This window comes from Teleopsis dalmanni, chromosome 1, assembly GCF_002237135.1.
Source record: "Teleopsis dalmanni isolate 2A chromosome 1, ASM223713v2, whole genome shotgun sequence".
Classification (NCBI taxonomy): domain Eukaryota; kingdom Metazoa; phylum Arthropoda; class Insecta; order Diptera; family Diopsidae; genus Teleopsis; species Teleopsis dalmanni.
Window position 1 is genome coordinate 12,994,677 of NC_051846.1, and position 24,482 is coordinate 13,019,158.

Consider the following 24,482-nt stretch of genomic DNA (forward strand, 5'->3'; position numbering starts at 1 on the left):
CCGTGAATGTTCCATATGAAAAAGCTGAAAGTTATAAAAGCCATTTTGACATTTCAATGAAAAAACAAAAAATGAGACAAGAACTTTTGTTGTCAAAGTCTTGTGCAGAAATTCAGTAGATTTATTTTAATAAAATGCAGTAGAACGTTGAGTTGAGTTGACAAATATTAATTAACAGCCAATTGGTTAGGTTAAAGACCAGCAGAGTTGGAATAATTAATACAAAATTTATTATGTGAGAAAATCAAATGAAATTGAACTTTTTTTTTGCAAATGCTTAAGGAAACTAGAACAATAACAAAGAGAAAAAAAATTAAAAAATCAGATGATCCCAGCGGCTATAAACAACAACAAATTAAAGTGAAGATAAATAAAACGCCTCATGCTTGCCTAATTACGTGGCTAACGGCTTTATAACTGTTTACTAAAATTAAAGAAATTTAACAAATTCTTGAATACTGAAATGGATGACAAAATACTCGTAGGAACTCCACCCGCACATCACATAAGATCGAAATCAGAAATAACTTCAGTGAGTAGTGACGATTCGGAACCAGAGTACTTCGACAACAATAGTGTAGAGTTACGCGGTTATCTCAGCAAATGGACAAATTATATTTATGGGTGGCAGCCACGCTATATTGTATTAAAAGTAAGTATTTTTCTTTAAAATTACAATAATAGAATATTTTCAATGACATTTTATTTCAAAGAATGGGACCTTATCCTATTACAAATCAGAATCGGAGTCGGATTTCGGCTGTCGAGGTGCTATAAGTCTTAGCAAAGCGACTATCAAAGTGAGTGTTTACACATATTAAGTAAATTTAATTACATATGCATATATAGAAAGTTATTAGATACGGGCGGTTAATACATTAATCTTATATTAAACATTATTTCTGCTGTTGCTGTCGTTTTCTATTTTTACTGTCGTATTTCATCAATTTTTATTTTTAGTTGAAAAATAAAGCCTCAATTAGGTGCTGAACTTTAGTTGTTGACCTTATGACCTAATTGCTATTATCAACATTGCATGTGTGCTGTAGTAGGGCTAAATCAACTTGTGGTTATCGTACCAATACCACTGTCAATGTATTAGTATCAATAAAATTAATGTTTAATTTTATGTGCATGAAATAAATTACATTATAGTGTTTACAGGCGGGCGTGAGGGGTGTTGCTACACATTTAATGCTGAAATATTTTTTATTTGTTATTTGTTTGTGTAAGGGCACCCCCAATTTAAGTTGACAGAATGCGTCATCCTCGTAACTTATCAGTTTGTACATTTTAGTAATTTGTATATAAATGTTGATAATATAAGTGGCGCTTAGTTTACTTGACAAATTGTAATAAAAAAAATGTATTATGTATGATTCATGGAATAGTTTTGTTTACATTTGCTTTAATTTGTTATTATTTGTTATTTTTGTTTGTATTTAAATGCCTTGTCTATTTATAGTCACATGAATCTGATGAATTACGCTTTGATATCGTGGTTAATAACTATAATAATTGGTGTTTGCGAGCGGAGACGTCTGAAGATCGTATGCATTGGGTGGAAGTTCTGCAGATGTACAAGGAGGAAACGGGCAGTACTGATACTACATCTTTACGTCGACATGGCAGCACAATGTCACTACAGTCAAACACTGTTTCAGTGGCCAGTGGTAGTAGCCTTAAGAAAACATCTCGAAATCTGAAAGAGAAAGTTGGAGAAATTGAAACATTCAAAGATATTTTGTTTGGACAAATTGAAACATTGCAAAGGTATGGAATATATAGTCTTAAACAATTAATTATTAGTATTTTACAACAAAACATTTATAAATGGTTTATTTTTCTCACACTTTCTAATGAAAGTTAACCTTTCTATTTGTTAAGTTATAATTTAACTCATTTTTCTTATAAATTTCTGTTAAAAAAAATTAAAACTTTGATTTAATTTCATTATTATCTATTTAAATACAATTCCGTTTATTAAATCTGCATTTAAATGATAACATTAATAAATATATGATAAATTCTTTCGAATGAGCAATAATATCAGGGATGGGAATCCCCGTAAATTACTTTAAATGCCTTATCTAGCCGAATATATAACACTAATAAACAACGCTCTCTACACTTTAACATAGTAGTGTCGATCTGCATGTTTCTAATATTATAAATGATAGATATAAATGCGGTCTGGTAATGATTGGTGGATGGAACAATTCTATTACATACCAAAAATGTGCCACAAAAGAAGAAAAACTCTTTAGTACAACAAGGAGGTGTTTTTGTAACCCACAGGGATCTGTTTGTGTAGTCCCATTGGAATGTGGCGAACGGCACATGTTTATAGAACTTGATAAGTGGCTCCGCGATGTAGACTCTGTCACAGATAACTATTTGAAAGATATTTATGCGATTAGATTGGGTGCTCTAAGTAGAGACTTCTGTAGAAATTAAGTTCATAGAAGAAATGATTAAGTATTTATTAACTTACTCTCTGGCTTATCTTACTGGAGACAAAGAGTTATCATTTTAAAAGATTTGTACTTTGAAGAATAAGCAGAATTAGAAATAGTTTACTTAACAAAATTTGAAAGGGTTGTCATTGGACCAGAGCGTGTAGTATAGGTGTTTGATAATTTGAGGCAAATGTCCAAAAATGTATAAGCAAAATTTACATTTTGTGTCTATAATTTATTGCTAAATGTTTTTTAAAATTACTGAAGACTAAAATCAATATATTTTCAAAAAGTAAGTTATTAGAAGTTAATACACGGAATTAATATAGACAAGGTGAAACGGTTATTTTTTATGTTATCTAAAGTTTATTGTGATAAAGGTCTTATAAAATAACTCAATTAAGTATTTAGTGAAATCAGTTGTTTTTTTGTATAATTGTTCAATAAACATTTTATGTTATTTATAGATATTTCGATGCGTGTGTAGACATTAATAAAGATACAGGCAAACCATTGGACTTAGGGGATGGCTTAAATCCAATCGATTTTAAGGTAAAGTATTTTTACTATAATTTTATTATATATAACAATTAATTTCAAATATTTCAATTCTTATTGTTTTAGGGTGAATCTATTACATTTCGTGCTACTACCGCTGGTGTTTTAACAACATTGCAGCATTGTTTAGATATTATTGCTGAGAATGATGATTTGTGGCGAAAGAAATTGGATCGAGAAGTTGAAAAACGAAGAAGAGCCGATGAACAAAATAGGTATGAAATATGTATTATCATATAAAATATATTATTATATTATTTAGTTTTTTGACTAATTAAGGTCAAGGTAGTTAAAGTTTTCGTGATAAACATATAATTCATAATTGCTTCATAAACTTCAATATTAGACATCTTCGGCAGTTTTAATCTTTTTATTTTTTGCTATTAAATATTTGTTAAATAAAACAGATAACATTATTTTTGCAAAAAAAAGAATTTATTACAAAAAAAACACTTCTTATAATTAGATTACATTATCACGAACTATAAACAATTGATTTAAACAGCAATGAATTGCAGCAACAAAATGTTTGTATTTAATTAATTGAATTTTGTGCCTGACTATACAGCTGTTTCGAATATTGTCAAATACTCATCATCAGCGAATTTTACTTATTAGTTATATAAATATATAAATTATATAAATTTATGAACAAGTACAAGAGGCTTGGAATCATGAACATTTTAAAATTTTGAATTAAAGACACGATCTTTTGTTAGCTGAGAGTGTAATTTCGTTATGTAGAAATTCAAATTTTATTCTACCTTTTAGCAGATTTAGTTTATAATGAAATTTTATTTTTATAAGACAATTATTAGATTGTGTAGTAATATAGAATACTGTCATTTATCCTTTGTTAAAGCTCTAGGATCAATGAGTACAAAAACCCTGTTGTTTTCAGTGGAATTATAATACAATTTAAATAAATCTGTAATAATTGTTTATTATATATTGTTTATATTGTCTATATTATTATGATTATACTTTTTTATATTTAATAATGTCATATATTACGAAATATGTAACTAAAATAAATGAATTGTACTAATTTTAGTTTTATATCTTAAATTTATGTTATCTAAAAATAAATAAATTATTTTTAAGTGACTATTATGGAGTTTATATGTGAAAATATGCATCAATTTTTCAAAGATTTAAATTTTTGTATTAAAACATTTCTGAATAATCAAAATTTTTTATATCTTTTGCAGGAAGTATAAAGAAGAAATAGAAAAAATCAAACGTATTTCATATCCTGGTCCAGATTTAGAGGTAAGTTTAAAGATATATTTTTTGATTTTATTGTCTTTAAGCTAAGATGTTGCATAGAAATGATTTAAGTTTCATCAAAAAACAGTTCGAGCTTAGCATAATTTTTGTAACAATCAACAAAATTAATATTTAGATAATAATATTATAAAGTGTAACAAAGTAAAACATTATTTTAATGTTATATCTATACAAATTAATAATGTCATTTATTTAAAAAGTAATACAATGTCAGCCACGAAAAAGTCATTAAAAAAAGAACCGGCTATAAATCTTTGATAAGCGTTTAATGACTAAAAAAACCCCACAAAATTTTAACAAACTAATACATTTCTGTTAGTATTTAATTTTGATATATAATTGATTTCAATTTTAGTATTTGGGCCTACAAAAATATATCTTCTAACATTAAAAATGTTTATATAATGATCTTCTGAGGAAATTTTTTGTTAAAACATTTTAATTGTTTTTAATGCAAGTTCTTTATGCCCATATGACATTGTATATTTTTCATTTCATAGCTTATTTTTCATTCAGTATATAGAAGTAAGAAAGACTAATATAAATATATCATAAAATAATAGTTTACATAATAAAATAGCTTGCGATTTAAAAACAATATAAAAACATCTCCAGAAACGTCAAAAAAGTTAATCTGCTAAGGTTTCGTTATTTTATTTCTTTTACTTTTTTAGTGCCGTTAGCTGGCAGTTTGACAATTATTTATTTCATATATTGTTTTCCTTCATTTTTTATTTTTTTTTATCTGTCGCATTGAATCTTGTTTTTTTTTATATCTACAATATATTTTAGCTAAGTTGACCATACACTGTATAAATGAGTGATGTAGTTTTCATTGTAATTGATTTTTTAAAATTGTATTTCAGTGAAACATATATATAATGTTTTAGGTTTTTACATATAAGGTTTTAATGTTATAAGTAATTAAGTTCAATTTATGATGACAACATATTTAATGATTTTTGTTAGAATTGTGCCATATTTATCTATATATTTATCTATATATATATATTTATCTATATATATATATTTATCTATATATATATTTATATATATATCTATCTATATATATATATTTATCTATATATATATATTTATCTATATATATATATTTATCTATATATATATATTTATCTATATATATATATTTATCTATAAAAGAATTAACATATTACTTATGGTGGGACGTTGAGACAGCGCACCGTCCAATAAGTGGCCCCACTGCAGTGAAGGATTAGCCGAAGTATTTCACGAAACTACTTGGGCCCTTTTTCGTTCTTCTAATCTCGGATGTCGTTATTAAGTTAAAACTGGAGCGGCTTCCATCCGCATAATTACATCTGTTAATGCAAGCAGTTCATTTAGCTTGAGGTTGCCTTGTCTTCCTCAGCAAGAGTTATCTTTTTGAGGTGATACTTGAAGGTGCCATGTCCAGTAATTAGTAAAGTCAGCCAGCTTAGGGTGCTCCGCGGATAGCTAAGCACTTTTATCGCTTCCCTGACCCATAGTTTCGGCAACATGGGTTTGGTCTGTCTACAAGTGTTCAACTCTCTCCATTTATTGAGGTGAAGTGAGGTTATCCATTTATAGACATAGGCTGTCATCATGTTGTAACCCAATGGTATTCTGGGTTTTGGGCCGCACAAGTTATGGCTTAATCCTTACAAGTTCATCTGCCTTCTCGTTTTGCTCAATACCGATGTGTCCCTTAACCCACATGACCGTTAGCTCATTTTCATGAGCCTATTCTATGAGCTTGGCTACACATTCTTGAACTAAGCTGTTATGTATGTATGTCATGTTATGTATGCTATGTATGTCATTTGCATGCTCTTGATAACTGCTTGATTGTCCAGCGCTATCAGAATCTTTTTCTGATACACCTGACAATCCAATAGGTCATCCAGAGCATGTGAGACGGCCATAAGTTCCCCCTGATAGACGGAAACATATATTCCCAGATGTAGAGTGCACGTTAGATTTAGCTCTTTCGAGTAAAAGTAAAATATATTAATCGCATCAGTGAAAACTCTACCTTATAGTGATGATTATATTAATTTTCAACATATCTAGAGTTATCTACACAATAACGTTTAACTAAGTACTCTCTTTATTTTTTCACATTTTCATCTATTTTGACGTTGATATATAGTTTTTGTAATTATATTAAATAAAGTATTTTTGAAAGTGTTTATGCAAATATTTTTTTTAGAAGTTCTTTAGCAGTTCTTAATGACATATTTGTCTCGCCTAATTTTGAAGCAGTTAAATAGCGTTTATATACTTTCGTTTTTGGTGCTGTTAGCTAACACATTCATTTAATTTGGTACATATTAACAAAAATGCTATAATTGCGAGGGTGAATTGAGGAGGTTTGCTTAGCAATTGATATGCATTTATTTTAGTAAAGCAATTTATATGCAGTGCATCATTTTCCATGTATAATTAAATTGTTTTAAAAAAGGGTCTGTGCATTTTTATTTGTTTTCTATTTTTTCGCATTTATAGTTCTGCTAACTATAATAATTTTATTTTTGTAAGTTTTTATTGTTGTTAGATGGCACTTTGATTTTTGCTTGTTTTAATATATGTGCATATACAGTAGAAATCACATCACAATAACAACAACTAATATAACGACCAACCAGATTTAATAGGTGTTTTTTTAAAGTCGAATTCATATTTAAGCGAAGTTGACCAATAACTGCTTGCGTCTGCAAAGTGAAGAGGTTTAGTTTGCTATTGATAATTCAATTTAGAAGTGCAATTTATACCTTTACAATATGAAATTTTCTTAATTAATTATGACTTAATAACATTAGTAAATTATGCTAAGAGGTTTTTATAATCATTTAATATTGTGTTGTGTGAAATAAGAAGCTAACTATTACGATTATAGTCATAGCAACTGATTTATTTTTAGTTTACATTTCAGAAGCTATAGTGTATATTTTATATGTATTCGTATGTAAATTATGTGAAATAATTATATAGTAAACAATTGAATTTCTATTTGTTTAAAAAATTTGAAAAAAAAATGTTTAAAACAAGTTTAATTCAATCCCAACATGCGGCAAATGCTTTGAATATTTCATTTTGACTTGCCAATTACACAATTTCTAATATAAACAATTTAAGTATAAAATATTAAGTAACAAAGTAAACCACGGTCAAGTTTATTAGGGCAAATAAGTCCAACATTGTGGAAACGTGTGAATGGTCTATTAAAACCAAACAAGCTAACATGTAAAATATTAAGCAAAAAATAAACAAACAAATCGGCAAGTAAACCGTATACCAGCCGAATTTAAGTTACTCATAACTCAAGACCGATATAACTAATATAATTGAAACATTAAATTATAGCAATAAAACTGAAATGCATTAAAAAAAAAAATAATAATAAGAAAAAGATATTGTTTGCCTTAAGTGAAGCTTAATACTCACTATACAACTCATGCCATAAAAAAAAATATTTTACACTTAGAGAAATTCGAAAAGTATATGTACTTGCTATTCATATTATTCCGAAAACTTAACTTTAAAGTATTAATTGCAATTAAGAATGAAATTAAGTACATGCAGAATTAATTGAAGATGATGAAGTTTCATTTTAAAGATAATTTGATTGCTTTGTACTTTATTATTGTATTGTAAAAAGCTTCCGACCTCTCTTAAGAAAAACAATACCTCATATTAAGAACAATTAAAAGTATAAGAATATTTTAAAAGTTGAAAAAAAAATTGTTCACTTGTATTAATTATAATAAAGAATTAGAAAATTATTTATTTAAATGGAACCAACAAGGCCAGGTCAGGTTAAAGTCTAATGTAAATCTACTCTTTAGGTGTATACTATTATTATGTGTTCTCTCCAATCTCGTAGATTAGATGTGATAAGTATTTCTCCAACTTTTTCTCTTTATTAAAGACACGAATTTCTTACACGTGCTTTTCTGTTTTTTTTTTTTTTGAAGTCTTGCCTGTAATCTAACGACTTAACTTACTTAACTAATTCGCATTAATAATATCAATTGTATAATAAATTTTTATAGTTTTTTATTTTTCGGAATCGATATTCCTTGCTTCTTATGAAAAATGTTTGTACTGAATATTGATAGCACGCCGTCACATTTCATCTACCTACAGAATCTGTAGTAGCATCTATGGGCAATAATAATATTTCGTCGCATTTTAGGATTGACAATCTTGTTTGTATGGTGGTGCGATAAAGATAATTGAATTTTTACAAAAATAAGATCATCAGCTCAACGTATCACAACAGGCCATTTTTTGAGTCCAAATAGGTTTGGACTCCAACCTTACATCAAAAGCAAGCTATCTGAATATTGAATATATTTCATTTAGTCCTATACACTTTTGACTGCATTTCTATAGATTACTTTTAATAGCTATAAAGTCACCAATCACCTCATGCTTGATACTTTTAATGATATCATCTTTGGTATATGAAAAGACTATCGTCAGCGTGTACAAAAAGTTAAACACATTTGTTATATATGATATCACTATCATAAACCCCCACATCATCACTTCTATGAAGAATGTATGAAATATAGTGTAATGTAAAAGAATTGTGTAAAACTCAACCTAGTTTAATGGAGCTGTAGGAAATACCTATAATGCAATTTTACAGAAAAATATAGATAATATATATAGATAATAGATATATATAGATAATAATATATATAGATATAGATAATAATATATTGGATGCTATGCTTGTGAACTTTACCTAAGATTTGGTGCAGTATAAATATCTGCCTATAAACGAATGGTCAGGTTCAGAGACGAAATGATATTAGACGTCGATGGTATATAAGGGAATGCTAAGTTCGTTCGTTAACATCAACTACATTAATGAATGATAAGTTGTACTGATAAAACATAAAGACTATGTTGTAAAGACTATGTTGCAAACAGAACTAGATTAGTTCAAGGATCTTGTTGGCAATGGGTGTTATACCTAATCGTTGCGTATTATATGAAATATTATATATAATACATATTTCATACTTACATTTTGTTTAATATTATCATAAAATTGTCTACTGTATTAATTTTCCTCAATTACATTTGTGTTTTGTTTTATGATTTCTAATAATAACTGTTGTGTTTAATTGAAAATATTAAACAATTAAACAAAAACGAATAGTCCATTCCACTTAGTTTTTGTTCAGTTTTTCCGCTCATGCGTTAACATTTTGTTTATAAAAAGTTTTTATTTTAATTGATTAATTATTTTATTATTGCGGGAAGTTTTCAACAACTTTTGTGTAACTTTTAATATATCAAAAGAGGAAAATCTCTTTAAAATTAAATCTAAACTGCCGGTTGTGGTAATGAATTCTAACATGCGAAACTCATTACATTTGTTGACTGCATTCCGAAACATCCATCGGAATAAATTATGTCCCATGTGCCACACGCTGCTTCCCATACATAATTTCAAGTACTCATGTTCATCTCATCTGGAAAATTGTTGGCGCTGCCTATGTGGACTGTTAGGCGACAATAATGACGCCTTCAATTAAAGCATAAAACTAATGATATTTATTTGGATCTTTTATCTTTTTATCTCAAAATTTGTTAAATCGTGTTTAACTTATGTCAGTTTTTAGTTAAATTTTGTTTTTAAGTCGGATTACTCGTTAAGAAAGTCTATGGTGCATGACTGCATCTGGCATCATTTCGTAGATTTGTTTAATAATGATTTTATAGGATGACTAAAATTTCTTAATTTTATTTTTGCAATAAATTAATTTTTAATTTATTTAGTTTATTTGATTTCCAGCAAGAAATTCCACATTGTATTACACAAGTAAATGAATGCGTTGCTTTATTGGATTTCGGGTGGTCATGGTATATTGAAGCTTCGATACGAAATTATGATTGTTTCAACATTGACAATGTTTATTCATTAGATATTTTTTGTGAAATTATCTTTCCGCTTTTAAGTGTTGTAAATTGAAGCTTTTCTTTATTTTATTTTATTACATTATTTCTAAATTTTCAGTTTCTTTAGTGCTGTAAGCTAGCATTTTAGCTATTTCTTTTTTTCTCATATTTAGTGCTATTGGCTAGTACTCTGGTTTATATTTATTATACTTAGGTGTGATTCTTTTAATTGGATATCAATGAAACATAAAAATATTGACAAGTAGATGAGTAACATTCGCTTTGCAATGAGAACATATTTAATATTGAAAATAATTACTATAGTAAATGATGATGATTTTCACTCATGACGATGTAAAACAAGGTCTACAGATTTTGACATAAGTCATAATTAAGTATTATATATATTCCTCTTTTTACTTGAAAGGATTTTAGCTTTATTGTTTTTCTTTTAAGATTCCCTATAATTAAATGTATTATTTATTCCCTATTATTTCTTTACTGTTCTTTAATATTTTATCCTTATTTTGATAAAATATTATTATTTTACTCTTATTTTGATATGGATATTATATTCTATAACCAATCAATAACAATAATATTTTTTTTAATTCTAAGTTTCTAAGTTTAAAAAATTAATTGATTCTGTTTCACAAATGTTTTCCTGTCGGATTTACCTCATATCCATAACCTCTAATTCATTGCAGCTGTATAAAGTCTTCTGCCTTTGAACTATGGACAAAAGTTCACAATGAAATAAATATTAAAAATGTCAAAATAATTTGATTTGATTGGAAACTTTATGACATTAAGTAGATTTGTTGTCTTGTACAATAATAAGTTCATTTAATTATTGTATAGATTACTAAGTGGATACTATGAAAAGACACAGTGGGCCAATTCAACGATTGGTAACTTTAAGTGACTATTATAGAAAATTTTTTATTCAAACAAATGCTCATAAAAAAAAGTAAAATAATTTAGTCAAATATTGAAAACAAATATTCAAATTGTCTTATTAAGTCTTGATATGAACTCATATCATAAAATTATTCATAGTATAATTCATATCAATTACGGAATGACGCAGGTAGTCATTGCTGAACTTAGCTAAAATAGATACATGTATGTTTGTATATTAAAAACACGTATTTAAATAAGCAAAAATCAAAATGCCAGTTAACAGCACCAAACTTAATATTAAAAAAATTGTAGGTTACAGAATTCCCTAATTTTGTCGTATTAAACAAAAAATTAATGTCTGATACGATTGTCAATGTTAATAAATAGAATTGTCCATTTTATTATTATTAAAAGGAACAATAATCTACTGCAACCTATAAGATGTATACAACCTTCAATATTAAAAAAAGAGACATAGATCTACTGCAACCTATAGGATGTATACAACTTTCAATATTAAAAAAAGAGACATAGACGAAACAGACAATTGTTCAGTGAATAGGTGCTATGCTTGTGTAAATTCTATTATCATTGGAAGGAACAATGGTATACTGAGACCTATATTATAAGATTTATTGTGTTATCTCTAAGTTAACTTGGACAAATGAAGGTTATTGGCAAACCTTATTATGTCTCTTGACTGAAGATTCCTGACCTTATTTAATTCAATAAAATTCGAATGAAGTAAACACGATTCATTAGATTTGTTCAAATATGTCGTTGAGCAATTTCTGAATACTGGCTAAGTTAATATTTTATGTATTATTTTTCTGGCCTATAGAAATGCCTAAAACAACACTGAATGCGGTAAGAAGTTTTATTCAAGTCCTGATGGAAATGCGTGTTGAGATAGTAGCACAAGTTAAGTCCGCACGTTAAGAATGTCAGATCTCATATGATGGGGAAAAGTATCTCTTTATAGATATGAGAACCAATCAGTTTTTTAGGCTGATAGTTAAGTGAAATGTAGTAGTAGCAATGAGGTTTTTGAATTGTTAAGCCATTGTCAGTCAGAGTCTCTATTTTAGATTAGCTAGTTTCGCAATATAGTACCGGTTCGTAGTACATGGATGCATAAGATAAAGACGGCTAAGCTTTTACGTATACTAGTAATACAGGATTACCAATTTGGTGGTTTTAAGATTTTGATAAATATTTTAGTTTAGTATGAATACCTTTTCAGGGTATTACTTTAGTAATAGATGACTAATATCATCAGTGTGGGTCTTAACGACATTGCAAGTCTTATTGAAACGGAGCAGTGTTTTTTTTTTGTTCCATAAATAGAGTTATCTTATCTCCTTAGAGAAACCACATGCCTCAAGACTGTAGTGTCACAATAGGCCTACTTTGTCATACAGTCTGAGTCGCGTCTCTTGTAAGACAGTCTGCCACTGGTATCTATTATCTACCTATACCATTTAAGAGCACGTCGATATCACTTTTGTTTAATTTGATCAGTGTCTTAATTTATTGTTTTTGTACATGCAAAATGAATCTAATTAATGAATAAAAATAATGAAAATAACAAAATGTCAATAAAATTTTATAACTTAAGCAGCTTTACCACTGTATCTAATATACGAGTTGACGTGGCAAACGTGTAAAAATTTTCTTTACGATTTTATTTCTTGTTTTAGATAATTTCGTATTCATTGAAGAAAATTTCTGTTTACTTATTAACTTGTCCGCTCGTCAATACGTCACTGCGTCAATTTATTAGCGCTTGACCATTTGCTACTCGAAGCATTCGACGGGCCACTGCCACTTCAGTGATCAGCTCGCCGAGTAGCGCATTCAGTTTAATGGGAACTTCAAATGCGTTAGCACATTCGTCCGTCGAGATACTTTTGCCGAGTTTTTATGGTTTTAACTGAAACGTGTACTTAAATTGCTTGTTGATTCGCTTCCACCGGAATTTCGGTTCTGAATAAATTTGCAATTACTTTTTTTTTAAGAAAATAATTTTAAACGAAACAAGAGAAGAAAAATTGAAATTATAAAAAAGGAATATTTGATATCCTTTTTAGTGAAAACGGTGTGCCCAGTTGTTATCTTTTATTCGAGTGTAAAATTCTTTTTTTTTTGTTTTTTTTTTTTTATTGAAAACGGTAACAAATTGCAGTAAATTAGGCTTAAAAGGATGCCTTCAGTGCGATTTTTGCCTAAAGGATTTGGATTCTTATCCAATAAAAAGGATATTGTTGTCGTTGTGAGTTGAAGAATATTTTTATTTCTAAGTTTCAGTTTACATTATATATGTATGCATATTTAGATATTTGCATATTTACATATTTACTTGTGTATTTGATATTAAAAAAGTGTCCGTTTGTGAGTTAAGATTGTTTGCGAGAATTATTTATTAATATTTAAAGTATCATTAAGAGTCGTGTGCTTTAAAACTTCACTATTATTTCAAATTATTATTTATTTTATGATTTTTATATATTTTTTAATGGGGCTATAGGTCCCTTTTTGTTAAATAATACAACGTATATTTCGACTTTCCTTGAAACTCATTATCAGGATTATGAACTAACATAAATTTATATTACTAAAATAATATCTGCGTCATCCTCTTTATTCTATCGTCTATATTGCTTAAAAAAATATATAAAAACCATTATAAAAAAACAGGTCGAAAAATAAATTTAATTATTTATTTCTTATTTATTACGAGTGTTTTAGATTTAAGCATCTGAAATGTTTTAAATTTTCGCTCAACTGTTAGTCCCGATAGGAGTTTTGTGATTTTAAGAGGAGATTTTACAGTGGTGACATGACATAGGCATGACTTAATACATTCATTATTGAGACTAAAGTTACAACTGTAAATGCGGTGCTAAAGACCTATGTTGATTTTATTTTTGTCTGCATGACATCAAAAAGACAAATCGGCTTAATGGGAAGATTGGGAATAAAATTAATAAATAAATAAAATGTGATTGCCATTCCACAGAGTTAAATGGAAGTAATTTTTTACATATCTTTGTTCTTTGTAGGAATATATTTATATATACTTGCATTTTAATAAGCTATGCATGTATTTATGAAAGTGTTACATTAGGGTTTATAGGTATATAAAATTGATGAATTACGTTGAATTATTGTTACAAACAAAAATTATTAAAAACACTTAAATTATTTCACATAATTTTTATTAAAATCAATATTTTAACTTTAAATTAAAGACAATCCTCAGGAAACTGTCTATTGAATTTGTTTTTAAGAATTTAAGAAGTTGTTAAATCTTCACATCACCTTTTTGTCTCTTTATAGCCTTCTTTATAATCCTTCTCTAATATAAACGGTTAATAATCTTGATATCGAATATTAGTGTTTGAGCTTTCTTCCATCGCATACAGTCATCGATTCTGCAGGCTTCCTCTATTCCTATTTTCTTTCAAAAATCCTTTTAAATATACTCTCATCCGGTTTTCGGAAGGTTTTGGGAAGGTCTCGATTTACGAATTTTTAGTTTTATTATATTGGTAGAATTTTACTGCCTAGATTATTTATATGTAGAAATTATTCCTTAAGTTAAAGATGAAAACTTTAAATTCCTTTAAGTTGTTTTGTCAAAAACCACTGCATTTCCTCTTTACCTTAAAGTTGCTGCTGTGAAAATAAAGCAGACTTTTAGGCTCCTGTTAATTTTTTCAATTGGGTTATACTGCATGAACTCACTTTTATCTTATTTTGCTTGCTTAAAAATCAACTTTAACTCTCAATAACCGAACATATTTACCCTCCTTCCATATCTCACAAGCAATCCAAATTTGTGCGTATGCCTTGCTCTTTTTGTTTTCCGTTTATTATCAACCTTCATAACTCTACCATCTCTCTACGCCTCCATCACCCCCATCACACCATGAGAGGGTCTTTTGTATGTGTTGGTATTTGTAATGGATTTCGTTCCTCACTGATTGTGATGAATTCATCTCGAATCCCTACAAAGCACTGGTAAATTTGTTGGCTGCTTTTCTGTCAGCAACAGTTTGCCTGGCGTGCTCGTACAAAACGGAAGGATTTAAAAAGTTCTGCAGTTTCGACATCTGATTTTGTTATATTATTTTGTGATTGGTTTGTGTTGTTGTTGTTGTTGCTGCAGTAATTGTTGTTGTTCAAGGATAATTTATTTTGCGGCAATATATGTGAAATAATTGTAATGTTACGACAATAATTCAAAGCCAAATCGTAGCATTTGTGGCAATTTGTTACTCAAAATATTTAAATAAATTAAAATTCTTTGGCAGCATTTTAGGCGGAATGAGTATTGCATATATTATATAATTTTGTGACTACATTAATGTTTGGCGCCATTTGTTTTTTTGTGTGTATCATTGTGTGTGTATTTGTGAAAAATAATTTTTCAATCTACCATAAAACTTAAAGTGGTAGGAATAATTTTATCTTTCTATATAAAATTAAAGAAAAGGATATATCACAAATTAAATTTATCGCCCCCACTCTCCTCCTCCTTGACAAAATCATCTATCTCAAGACTTTGCTTTTCTAATATATTTTGCACAAAATAATTGCGGTAGAAGGAGTTTCTTTTTAATTTGGGATTTTAAAATCTCAAAGGACGTACTACTCATTTTTTAATAAATTTTTTTTAGTTAATTGTAGTAAATGAAATTAATGTAAGGTGAGGTATATACTTGAAAGGACATCTTTGAACTGAAAAGTAAATAACAAATATAACAGATGACTTGTAAAAAACAAAATATTGCAGTAATTGATATGAAACCAAAACGGATTGGAGTTAATAATACTTTTAGAATACATGTCTCGGTTAATATTATTTTAACAATTCTTTCAGCATTGGTCAATTAAAATTAAAATATGTATGTTGCCTATCTATTATTCAGTTACTAACTTGTATAGTTTCTACTTTAAAATCCTTATAAATTATACTTGTTCTTTAGTTATAAATGAAAATATAATACAAACTATTCTTTGCAATGAATAAGAATCGAATATTTCAATCATATTACAGCGTTTTATTGAAGATTTATTTGGATATATTATGCTCAATTAGAAATATAGACAAAACATGATAAAAATGAATTAAAAGGATTTTTCAGAGTCCTGAAGTTACTTAACTTTAAATGTTCAACAAGGAAAAAGGAGAAACACTGAAACGTTTTAGTGTAGCTGCTCAGCTTTAGCTAGAAACAGAATAAGCTTCTCAAGTAATTACGATTTTATTCCTCTTAGAGAAGTGGATTAGATACTAAGATTAAACCCATCCTAATATTTATTAGGAATATAAAATGCTCTATGAGTGAATGACTAACAGATTTTAAGCTCGCATGTGAAGTAGTGATATCACAGTGGATATATAGAATACACATATAAATAAGTTGGTGAACTTTACCGATTACCACAAATACCTCTCCTAAGTTTACCTTAAAATAAATATTTTTTTTGTTTATGAAAACAGTAAGGAGTGTTGTTCAATATTAGAACATTTTAACGAAAAGGACTACGACGATAAAGTGTATATTTACCGATCCTGTTAAAGATTTATACTGACTAAACTGCGAATCCTAAGGGAGTAAAAACCATGATATATATAGACCATTGCACAAAGTAAAGGTAGTAAAGGTTTTCTTAATAAGAATACATTTTTTAATTTATTAACGCTGGATTGCCTGGATTCTTCTGTTTTTTATTGTCATTTCCCAAACCTAAACTTGGATCCAATTCATTTTTAATTTAATTCTTTTCAAACTTTAAATTAAATACTTTTCCACATTCTGTGTTGTTTTCATTATCTTATTATGCCTTATATTAAATTTCACCATTCATTCACCTAACTAGAATAATAGCAAAAAAAAGCTTATATCGTTTACTATACTATATTTAAATTTATTGATTTCCACATTTCTTGTTAAATAGCGGCTGTGGTAGTAGTTAAATAATGTCCAGTCTTATATTCAATCAGATTATAATATATACATGCTTTATTCTTATGGTAAGGTATCCTTCTTCAGCAAAACAGAGTTGAGGTTGCTAATGGGTTATTTAACCGGTCACGATTGACGGCGTTATCATCTTAAGGAAATGGGTCACATCCCAGTCACAGTCTCTGTGACTGCCCAGTCATTGGGTCGAGAGCTGCTCTTCCCTTCTCACATTACTTTCTGGCTTTAATTCGGAATGCGGAATGTCTCCTGTTCGGTTAGTGTCTATTGTAGCAAAAAAGATCAACCATGGTCGTAGTGCTCCGCTCCGATGGAAGTTGGTAACCTGTTTATTTCTATTCTATTCTCTCGCCTCCCGTTTAGAGTTTTTAGAGAGGAATTTGTGAAGTTATCGCTCGGTTTAAAATTTACGAGAGATAATAAAATTACAACGTCGTTTATGCAAATTGTATATAGTCCACCGGATTTCTTAACAATCCAGTAGGCGTTGTATTTGTATTGGTTCAAACTGCGGTTATGTCTACGTCCCGGAAAAATTTCGAAAGAAAAACAATTTAAATACGTTTTCTCAAGGACGTTTGAACGATACGTCCCTCTATTGAATAATAAGTTACACCTTACTTTTTGAATTATTACTTTGTTATCAATACTTATTTCACGTGTCATGTGATTACGTTTTAATTAACGTTCCTATGATTGACATTTATTTAAAGTGTTTGCCTTGCCTATAAAACTGTAAAGCAACTGCCTTTTAATTTTGATAATTCAATTAAGAGATTTGACACATGAATTACACTTTGCATATTAAACACAAAAATTATTCGATTAATGTTTTATTAAAAGACATAAACTATTAAACTTTTATTGAATATATTAGAGATATAGATTCGTTATCTTTTCCAAAAATTTCACAACTCAAAAAAGATGTTTGCTTTAAATCCACTAAATGAATAATTAAGTTTTATTATTCATTTTATGTGATAAGCAAAAAACAAACGACGAAAAAGAAATACCAGCACAATTAAAATTTTGTTGCCGTAGACGAAATGTGCGCGCAATGATGAAGCATCATCACCACTAATGTGACCGACGTAACTCGCTTAGGTAACATGACCATTACCTTTTTAATTGAATTATTTTGGTCACGTTTTTGCTTTGCCAGAAGGAAGCATAGACAGACGACAATATTTAATGAACCAGTAGCGTTGCTATTCACATGAGCACTTAATTAAGTTTTAATTCTTCTGGACGTTAATCCGCAAGGATTTGTTTTGTATACAAATTTACTAGAGTGAAGAGATTGTAAGGACATGAAGGTAGTTAACCGTTTGCGTTATAAATTATAATTACAGAACTTTAGTAAACCTAAGATTTATAATGTACAAATTTCTATTAACAATATTTATATTATTTATTTGGTAATAAGCATTTTATTTATAGTATGAGTTATAATTTTAATTATATTATGTATGAAATGATTTACGTGGTACGGAGAAACCTCATGGCAAACATTTCAAATTGAAAAAGTGCTTTTTTGAAACATTTTACTGCTACATTCTTGCACTATATTGGAGTTTAACATTTTTTTGGGATATAAATAGTCAATCTCAAGTTGATTTCATGTTCAGTGTCAATGGTTGAGTAACTTGTCTCTGCAAACTCCTTCGGAAGATTTCTATTTGCTTCAACTGGTTTGGAACTGTTTTTGTTTTTATTAACATCTTTTCCTGCTGAGGCATTCCTATCGTTTGTACTATTTGCATTTTCAAGAAGAACAAATTTCTGTCTTGCTCTTAAGAATTGTTCACTTGTTAAGGGGCAATCATTATTTTGAAATATTGTATCTCCTCCATATTGTCTATCCTTAGGAGACACAGACGTTCCATCACCTTTATATTTTAATGTTATACTTTCGGGTTTAGTGGCATTGCCAGATATCGAACTTTCAATCATTTTCACTTGTTTATTAAATGATTATGTATTAAATATCTAGTATACGTCAGGCCAACAATTCTTGTTACAAAACTCGTGTTTTTGGATCCCAATTAGAAGTTTATGTCCCAACGAGAAATTGTTGTTAAGCGTGAATTACGATTTATTATATATAGGAAAACGTGATGGTTGCATTCCGAATGTTATCTTCGGGCTCTATATTCTTGTACACCTTGTCAATGGCACGTTAGCAAATATCTTATTTCCTTATATACTTCTTGATACCCTAAATATTAAAAAATTTTGTTGAAGAAAGTTCGAAACATGTTTTGAAGTGACCGGGAATTTTGAATAGATAAACACAAAATTGTTAAAAAGACTAGCGAGTGTATGCATAATAAGAGCAAAGCAAACAAGTCCGACAGTATCCATGAGAGTTCATTTAGAACTTACACCTCTGCATACTACGAATGCTCAATATCAAGCGATTATGTCGTCTTGTGTAATTGTTTAAATCGTAAGAAGCCAACATTTTTGCAAAACAATTTTTGAAATAGGTCCTTATATGACTTCAGCATATAAAGTTTGATTGTATAAAATGATTTGAAGTATATCTAAGCTCTTACAATATAAACCAGCATATTATATTCTGGCATGATGGTTCACATACAGACCAGGGAGTTGGAGCGAGAGTTATCGGGGTGTTACGGATAACATACTCTTTACAGCGGAAATATACACAATTGATAGGTGTGTTTAGATTAATCTTAAACATAAATGCCAAAATCAAATAATAATCACCTAGATAGACAGTCAGACAGTTATCAAGGCATTAAAAACTCTTCAAGTAACATTAAAACTGATGATGGAGTGCAGTCGACCAAGTAGGGTCTTTGTTTATAGATCCAGAACACTTCTGCGGCGTATGAAGAAGTCACAGTTTTCTACTAACCTAACATACTTATAATAAGCGAAAGAAAATAAAGAAAACCTCTGCTTTTGATAATTTGCACTATTGCATACGGTACTTTTCTCTAACACCAAAGTAAGATTACTGTTGCCGTGTGAACAGGCTATAAATATGAAGTACTTTTACAAGGAGCTCATATGAGTACATATTGATACTTTTAGATATCGTGTTATCCGTATACTATCTAAAGCTAGGTTGACATATATAATTTAATTATAAATTAGATTTAAAAAATCACCCTGATTTTTATACATAGTAGGAATAATTATTGACATAACATAGTTATTAATTGCATATGACTGACATGTAAGTTACGTGTTGCATGCAATTTCGATGCACTTAAATATAAAATTATTTTTAGTTTTTAGTAATTAAAAACTTAAAGATAAAATCATAAAAATGTTGTTTTATATGTGCTTAACGATTTGACTTTTGTGATTTTTGTAGGAGGGTCCACACTCAACTTTGCCTGAGGATGAATTTTTCGATGCAGTTGAAACGGGCTTGGACAAAATCGAAGAGGATATGCAATTGCGCGTTAAATTAAAATTGCAATCTCAACAATCGCAAACTCTGGTCAATGTGCCTCATCAAGCGCAGTCAGAGGGTGAAGAAGGCGTAGAGGAGTTTGGCACTGGAGCATTGGCGAAATGTCACACTTTGTGGCCGGAAGTAAGTGAAATAGAAAAAAAAAACAAAAAAAAAAAATATGAAACAAATGGAATAGAGTTCAAAGGAAATTGCAATATTTCTGCGATTAATTGCTTTTTGCCAATAAAAATGTTGTTTATTTTGCTTATTAGATCGACCGTGTCTGCAAAGAACAACTACACTACGCTCGAGAAGGTGTGGGGCAGGGTGGCAACGGTTGGCAAATATTTGCCGATGAAGGTGAGATAAAAATGTACAAACGTGAGGAGGAAGTAAATGGCATGGTGATGGATCCCTTAAAGGCATATCACTCGGTAAAAGGAGTTACCGCGCGCGAAATGTGTCATTACTTTTTCATGCCAGAATTTCGCAACGATTGGGAAAGTAAGTATAAATTTTTATTAATTTAAATAAATTAAATAATTTTATAATAAATTATTTTATATTTAAACTAATGTAAATATAATTTTAAGCGCAATATTATACATAATTATGCATAGCAAAATATCAAGTTAAAATAGAAAACAATGTAACTGACTGGTATAATATTTACTTCATCATTTTGTGACATGAATTTCTTTTAATTTTTATTTTTATAGCCACTTTGGAAGATTGTACGATACTGGAGAAAATATCTCCTGATACTTTAGTGTTTTTGCAAACGCACAAACGCATTTGGCCTGCTAGTCAACGAGATGCACTCTTCTGGTCACATATGCGTAAAATACAGGATGGCCTAGATGAAGGTGCGACTGATACATGGATTGTGTGCAACAATTCTACAAATTATTCAAAACAAGAGGTAATTGTTATTGCATACTAATTGCAAGGGTGTAGCCAGAAAGCGGAATGGGGAAGGTGTTTATGGCACAATTTACCTTATGAGGCCTCTTTTTATAATAAAATATTACTTTGGACAAAGTTTCACTTCTGTATGCCTCCGTTCTCTCCGTTAAATAGATTATAAGTATTCCCTAAGAAGACATGTTTGTTGTAAAAGACGACTACAGATCGTCCCGTATTGTTTTGTATAGTTAGGTTTTCAAATCTGACGCGCCACCAGAGGCAAAATCTGGTACTATGAGATCCAGCTGCGCCAACTTAGTTGTAAACACCAAGTCTGCTGTGCACTTTTCCGTTTTGCATAGGAAAAGTATAAGTATTTATGCTTTCACTCAATATATAGTAAAATTGCATTTTTTAATCGGGTACTGTGACCCATAAAACAGCATATGTAGACCACACTACTAAACAAGGAGGAAGCTATGTTATATTCATATAATTTCAATTTGTACCACCGAACTTCAATGCGGCATTTGCCGGAGCATTATTTGATACGTGTATTAACAACACGGGGGTTATAATCCTTACGGCAGTTAGCCAAGTAGAACAACTACGGACTCATAGGTCCCGCATTGGTTACACTCATAATAAATTATATTAATTACAATTCTAAAAAATTAAAAATAAATTGTTTTTTGTAATTTCAGTCTAAAAACGGTAAATGTGTACGTATATTCTTAACAGTAATACTCGCTTGCCAGACATATTTACCACCCAGTAAAACGAAAACTGATGAACTGAAACGTGATGAACTGACCTGCAAGATAACATACTGTTCCGTGGGTATGTAGTATAATCATAAAAATAATAATAATTTTTTTTATAATTAAATTCCATAATTCTATGTTTTAGTCAATCCTGGCGGTTGGGCTCCTGCTACCGCATTACGCGCTGTTTATAAACGAGAATACCCTAAGTTCCTTAAACGCTTCACTGGTTATGTGATAGATCAGTGCAAGGAGAAGCCAATCATGTTCTGATATTTGCCATTGTTGTTACGATTTTAATTTTATAAATTCTCTTCAAACTATTTGCGGATGTGTTATATATTTTCTGTATGATATATACAATATAAACTAAATCATGTATTTTTATATAAAGAAATGCACAGTTAGCATAAGTGAAACTAAATTTTCTATTTTTAATTGCATAACTTAAGCATATAAGAGAAAAAAATAAATAATAAATATTTTTTGAATAAGTATAGTTGAAGCTTTAAGTGGTTTAAATACTTGTTTACACTATTAAGTATATTTTATAAAATATTTTATATACTTTTTATTATTACAAAGCTAATCTAAAATACAAATAAATACAAATTTATCGCTTTAAGCAAATTATATTTAAGTTTAAGATTTAAAAAAACTATAATATTATGTTTTTACTGTATGTTTTGCATTCAATTATATTAAGTGCCTATTTTTCGGAAGTTAATTTTGTGGCTTTATACATATCTTATATATTAAAATATTCAGGGTTTCTAATGGTCTTTCAAAAATTGTAACAAATTTTAAGATTTTTTTTATTAATTACAAATCGCTGTTCGTTCAAATATTAAAGCACAGGACAATCAAACTCCTATTCTATAGCATTTTTATTGTTATTTTATGAACTTAAGAGTGCCAAGTTCTAAAGATGTCATTCATTTGATTATATCTATTTAGTCGAAATAGGGTCAACTATTCTGAATATGATAAATATTCATTACAAAAAATGTGTTAAACATTATATTTGGAATTAAAAGAAAAGTCAAACAAATCAGTTCTCTTAACTTAGTGAGTTGTAATCAGTCAACACTCTTCTGCACACGTTAAATTTTATTTAAAAAATTTATTTAAAATTTTATTCAGAATAAAATAAAGTAAAACATATTTGTCACTTTAACTAACTTATTTAATCAATTGCATTAACTAGAAAATATATTATTAGCTTATATATTTCCTTTTTATCTTCAGTAGTCTGATAATACATATAACTCTTTAGATGTAGAAATAATGTAGTCTCGTTTATGATTTCTTGTATTCACAATAGTTTGGCTTCATGTATGTCATTTGTTAAGCTCTTGCGTGTTAAAAATTTTTTAGTATGTAAATTAATATTTAGTATATATACTTAAATCAAACCAGGGCAATAATATTAATTTGAGTAATAATTTTGCGTAATGAGTTGGTATTCTGTATTCTTTTCTTTCCATCATTACATGATATATCTTTTTAAGAAGTGTATTTGTTTAAAAAAATAATTTTTATTTGTTTTATTTCAATTTTACAAATTTTACTTACAAAAGTTCCAAGTACATAGTTACTAAGTATTTTCCTGAATATTTTTGACCTAAGTAACTCTGAAAAAACTTGTCAACCTTGAAAAATAATTAATCTAAATAAATTATAAACAAAATTGAATTTCTTTTTTGCTGCATAAATATTTAGAATTGTATGTTTTTAAATATAATAAGTAACTTTAAAATTTCACATTAACAGAAGCATAAGTTTTTATTCATTAAAACTGAATGTAACATTAAATTAAAAAAACAAAAAAAAATTGACAAAATATTTTGTATTGCATTTATTTTGAATTATTGAATTATTATTAAAAAAATAAAAAAAACAATTTTAAATAATAAATGAGAAAAAAAATTTGTATAAATGTTTATTTATGATCTAAAAAAAATAGCTCTGAAATATGATAACAGATATTTGTATAATGTTATTTTTTGTTGTGAAATATAATGTAGTAATAGATTTAAATATAACCCGATTTTCGTTAATCTATCACTTATTTACTCTTATGCTTTTTATCTAACTTTCTGTACACAAATGCAATATTTTAATTAAAAACAAAAGAAAAACTTTGAAATTTTTACTATTATTATTTAATTCTGTACAACACAAATATTGATATTATTTATAAAGATAAATTCATATGATATATTGTATTTACCTAATTTTAAGAAATCAATGTTAT

The 24,482-nt window shown here is 28.5% G+C and overlaps 1 protein-coding gene across 1 annotated transcript; it reads left to right on the forward strand.

Moving 5' to 3' along the window:
- LOC119668443 (ceramide transfer protein) lies at positions 1-22,666 on the forward strand. The gene is made up of 11 exons (XM_038077940.1): positions 1-652; positions 714-800; positions 1,466-1,773; positions 2,927-3,011; positions 3,084-3,232; positions 4,229-4,289; positions 20,472-20,696; positions 20,828-21,059; positions 21,275-21,477; positions 22,166-22,301; positions 22,371-22,666. Exons 1-11 carry the CDS (start codon positions 464-466, stop codon positions 22,496-22,498), a joined length of 1,803 nt encoding a protein of 600 aa, XP_037933868.1. The 5' UTR covers positions 1-463; the 3' UTR covers positions 22,499-22,666.
- The last annotated feature ends 1,816 nt before the right edge of the window (positions 22,667-24,482 follow it).

Bases quoted from the DNA above. Each gene is read 5' to 3' on its own strand.
- LOC119668443 (XM_038077940.1), top strand. From the start codon at position 464: ATGGATGACAAAATACTCGTAGGAACTCCACCCGCACATCACATAAGA. The intron at 653-713 runs GTAAGTATTTTT...TTTATTTCAAAG, and splicing joins CACGCTATATTGTATTAAAA to AATGGGACCTTATCCTATTA. The intron at 1,774-2,926 runs GTATGGAATATA...TGTTATTTATAG, and splicing joins CAAATTGAAACATTGCAAAG to ATATTTCGATGCGTGTGTAG.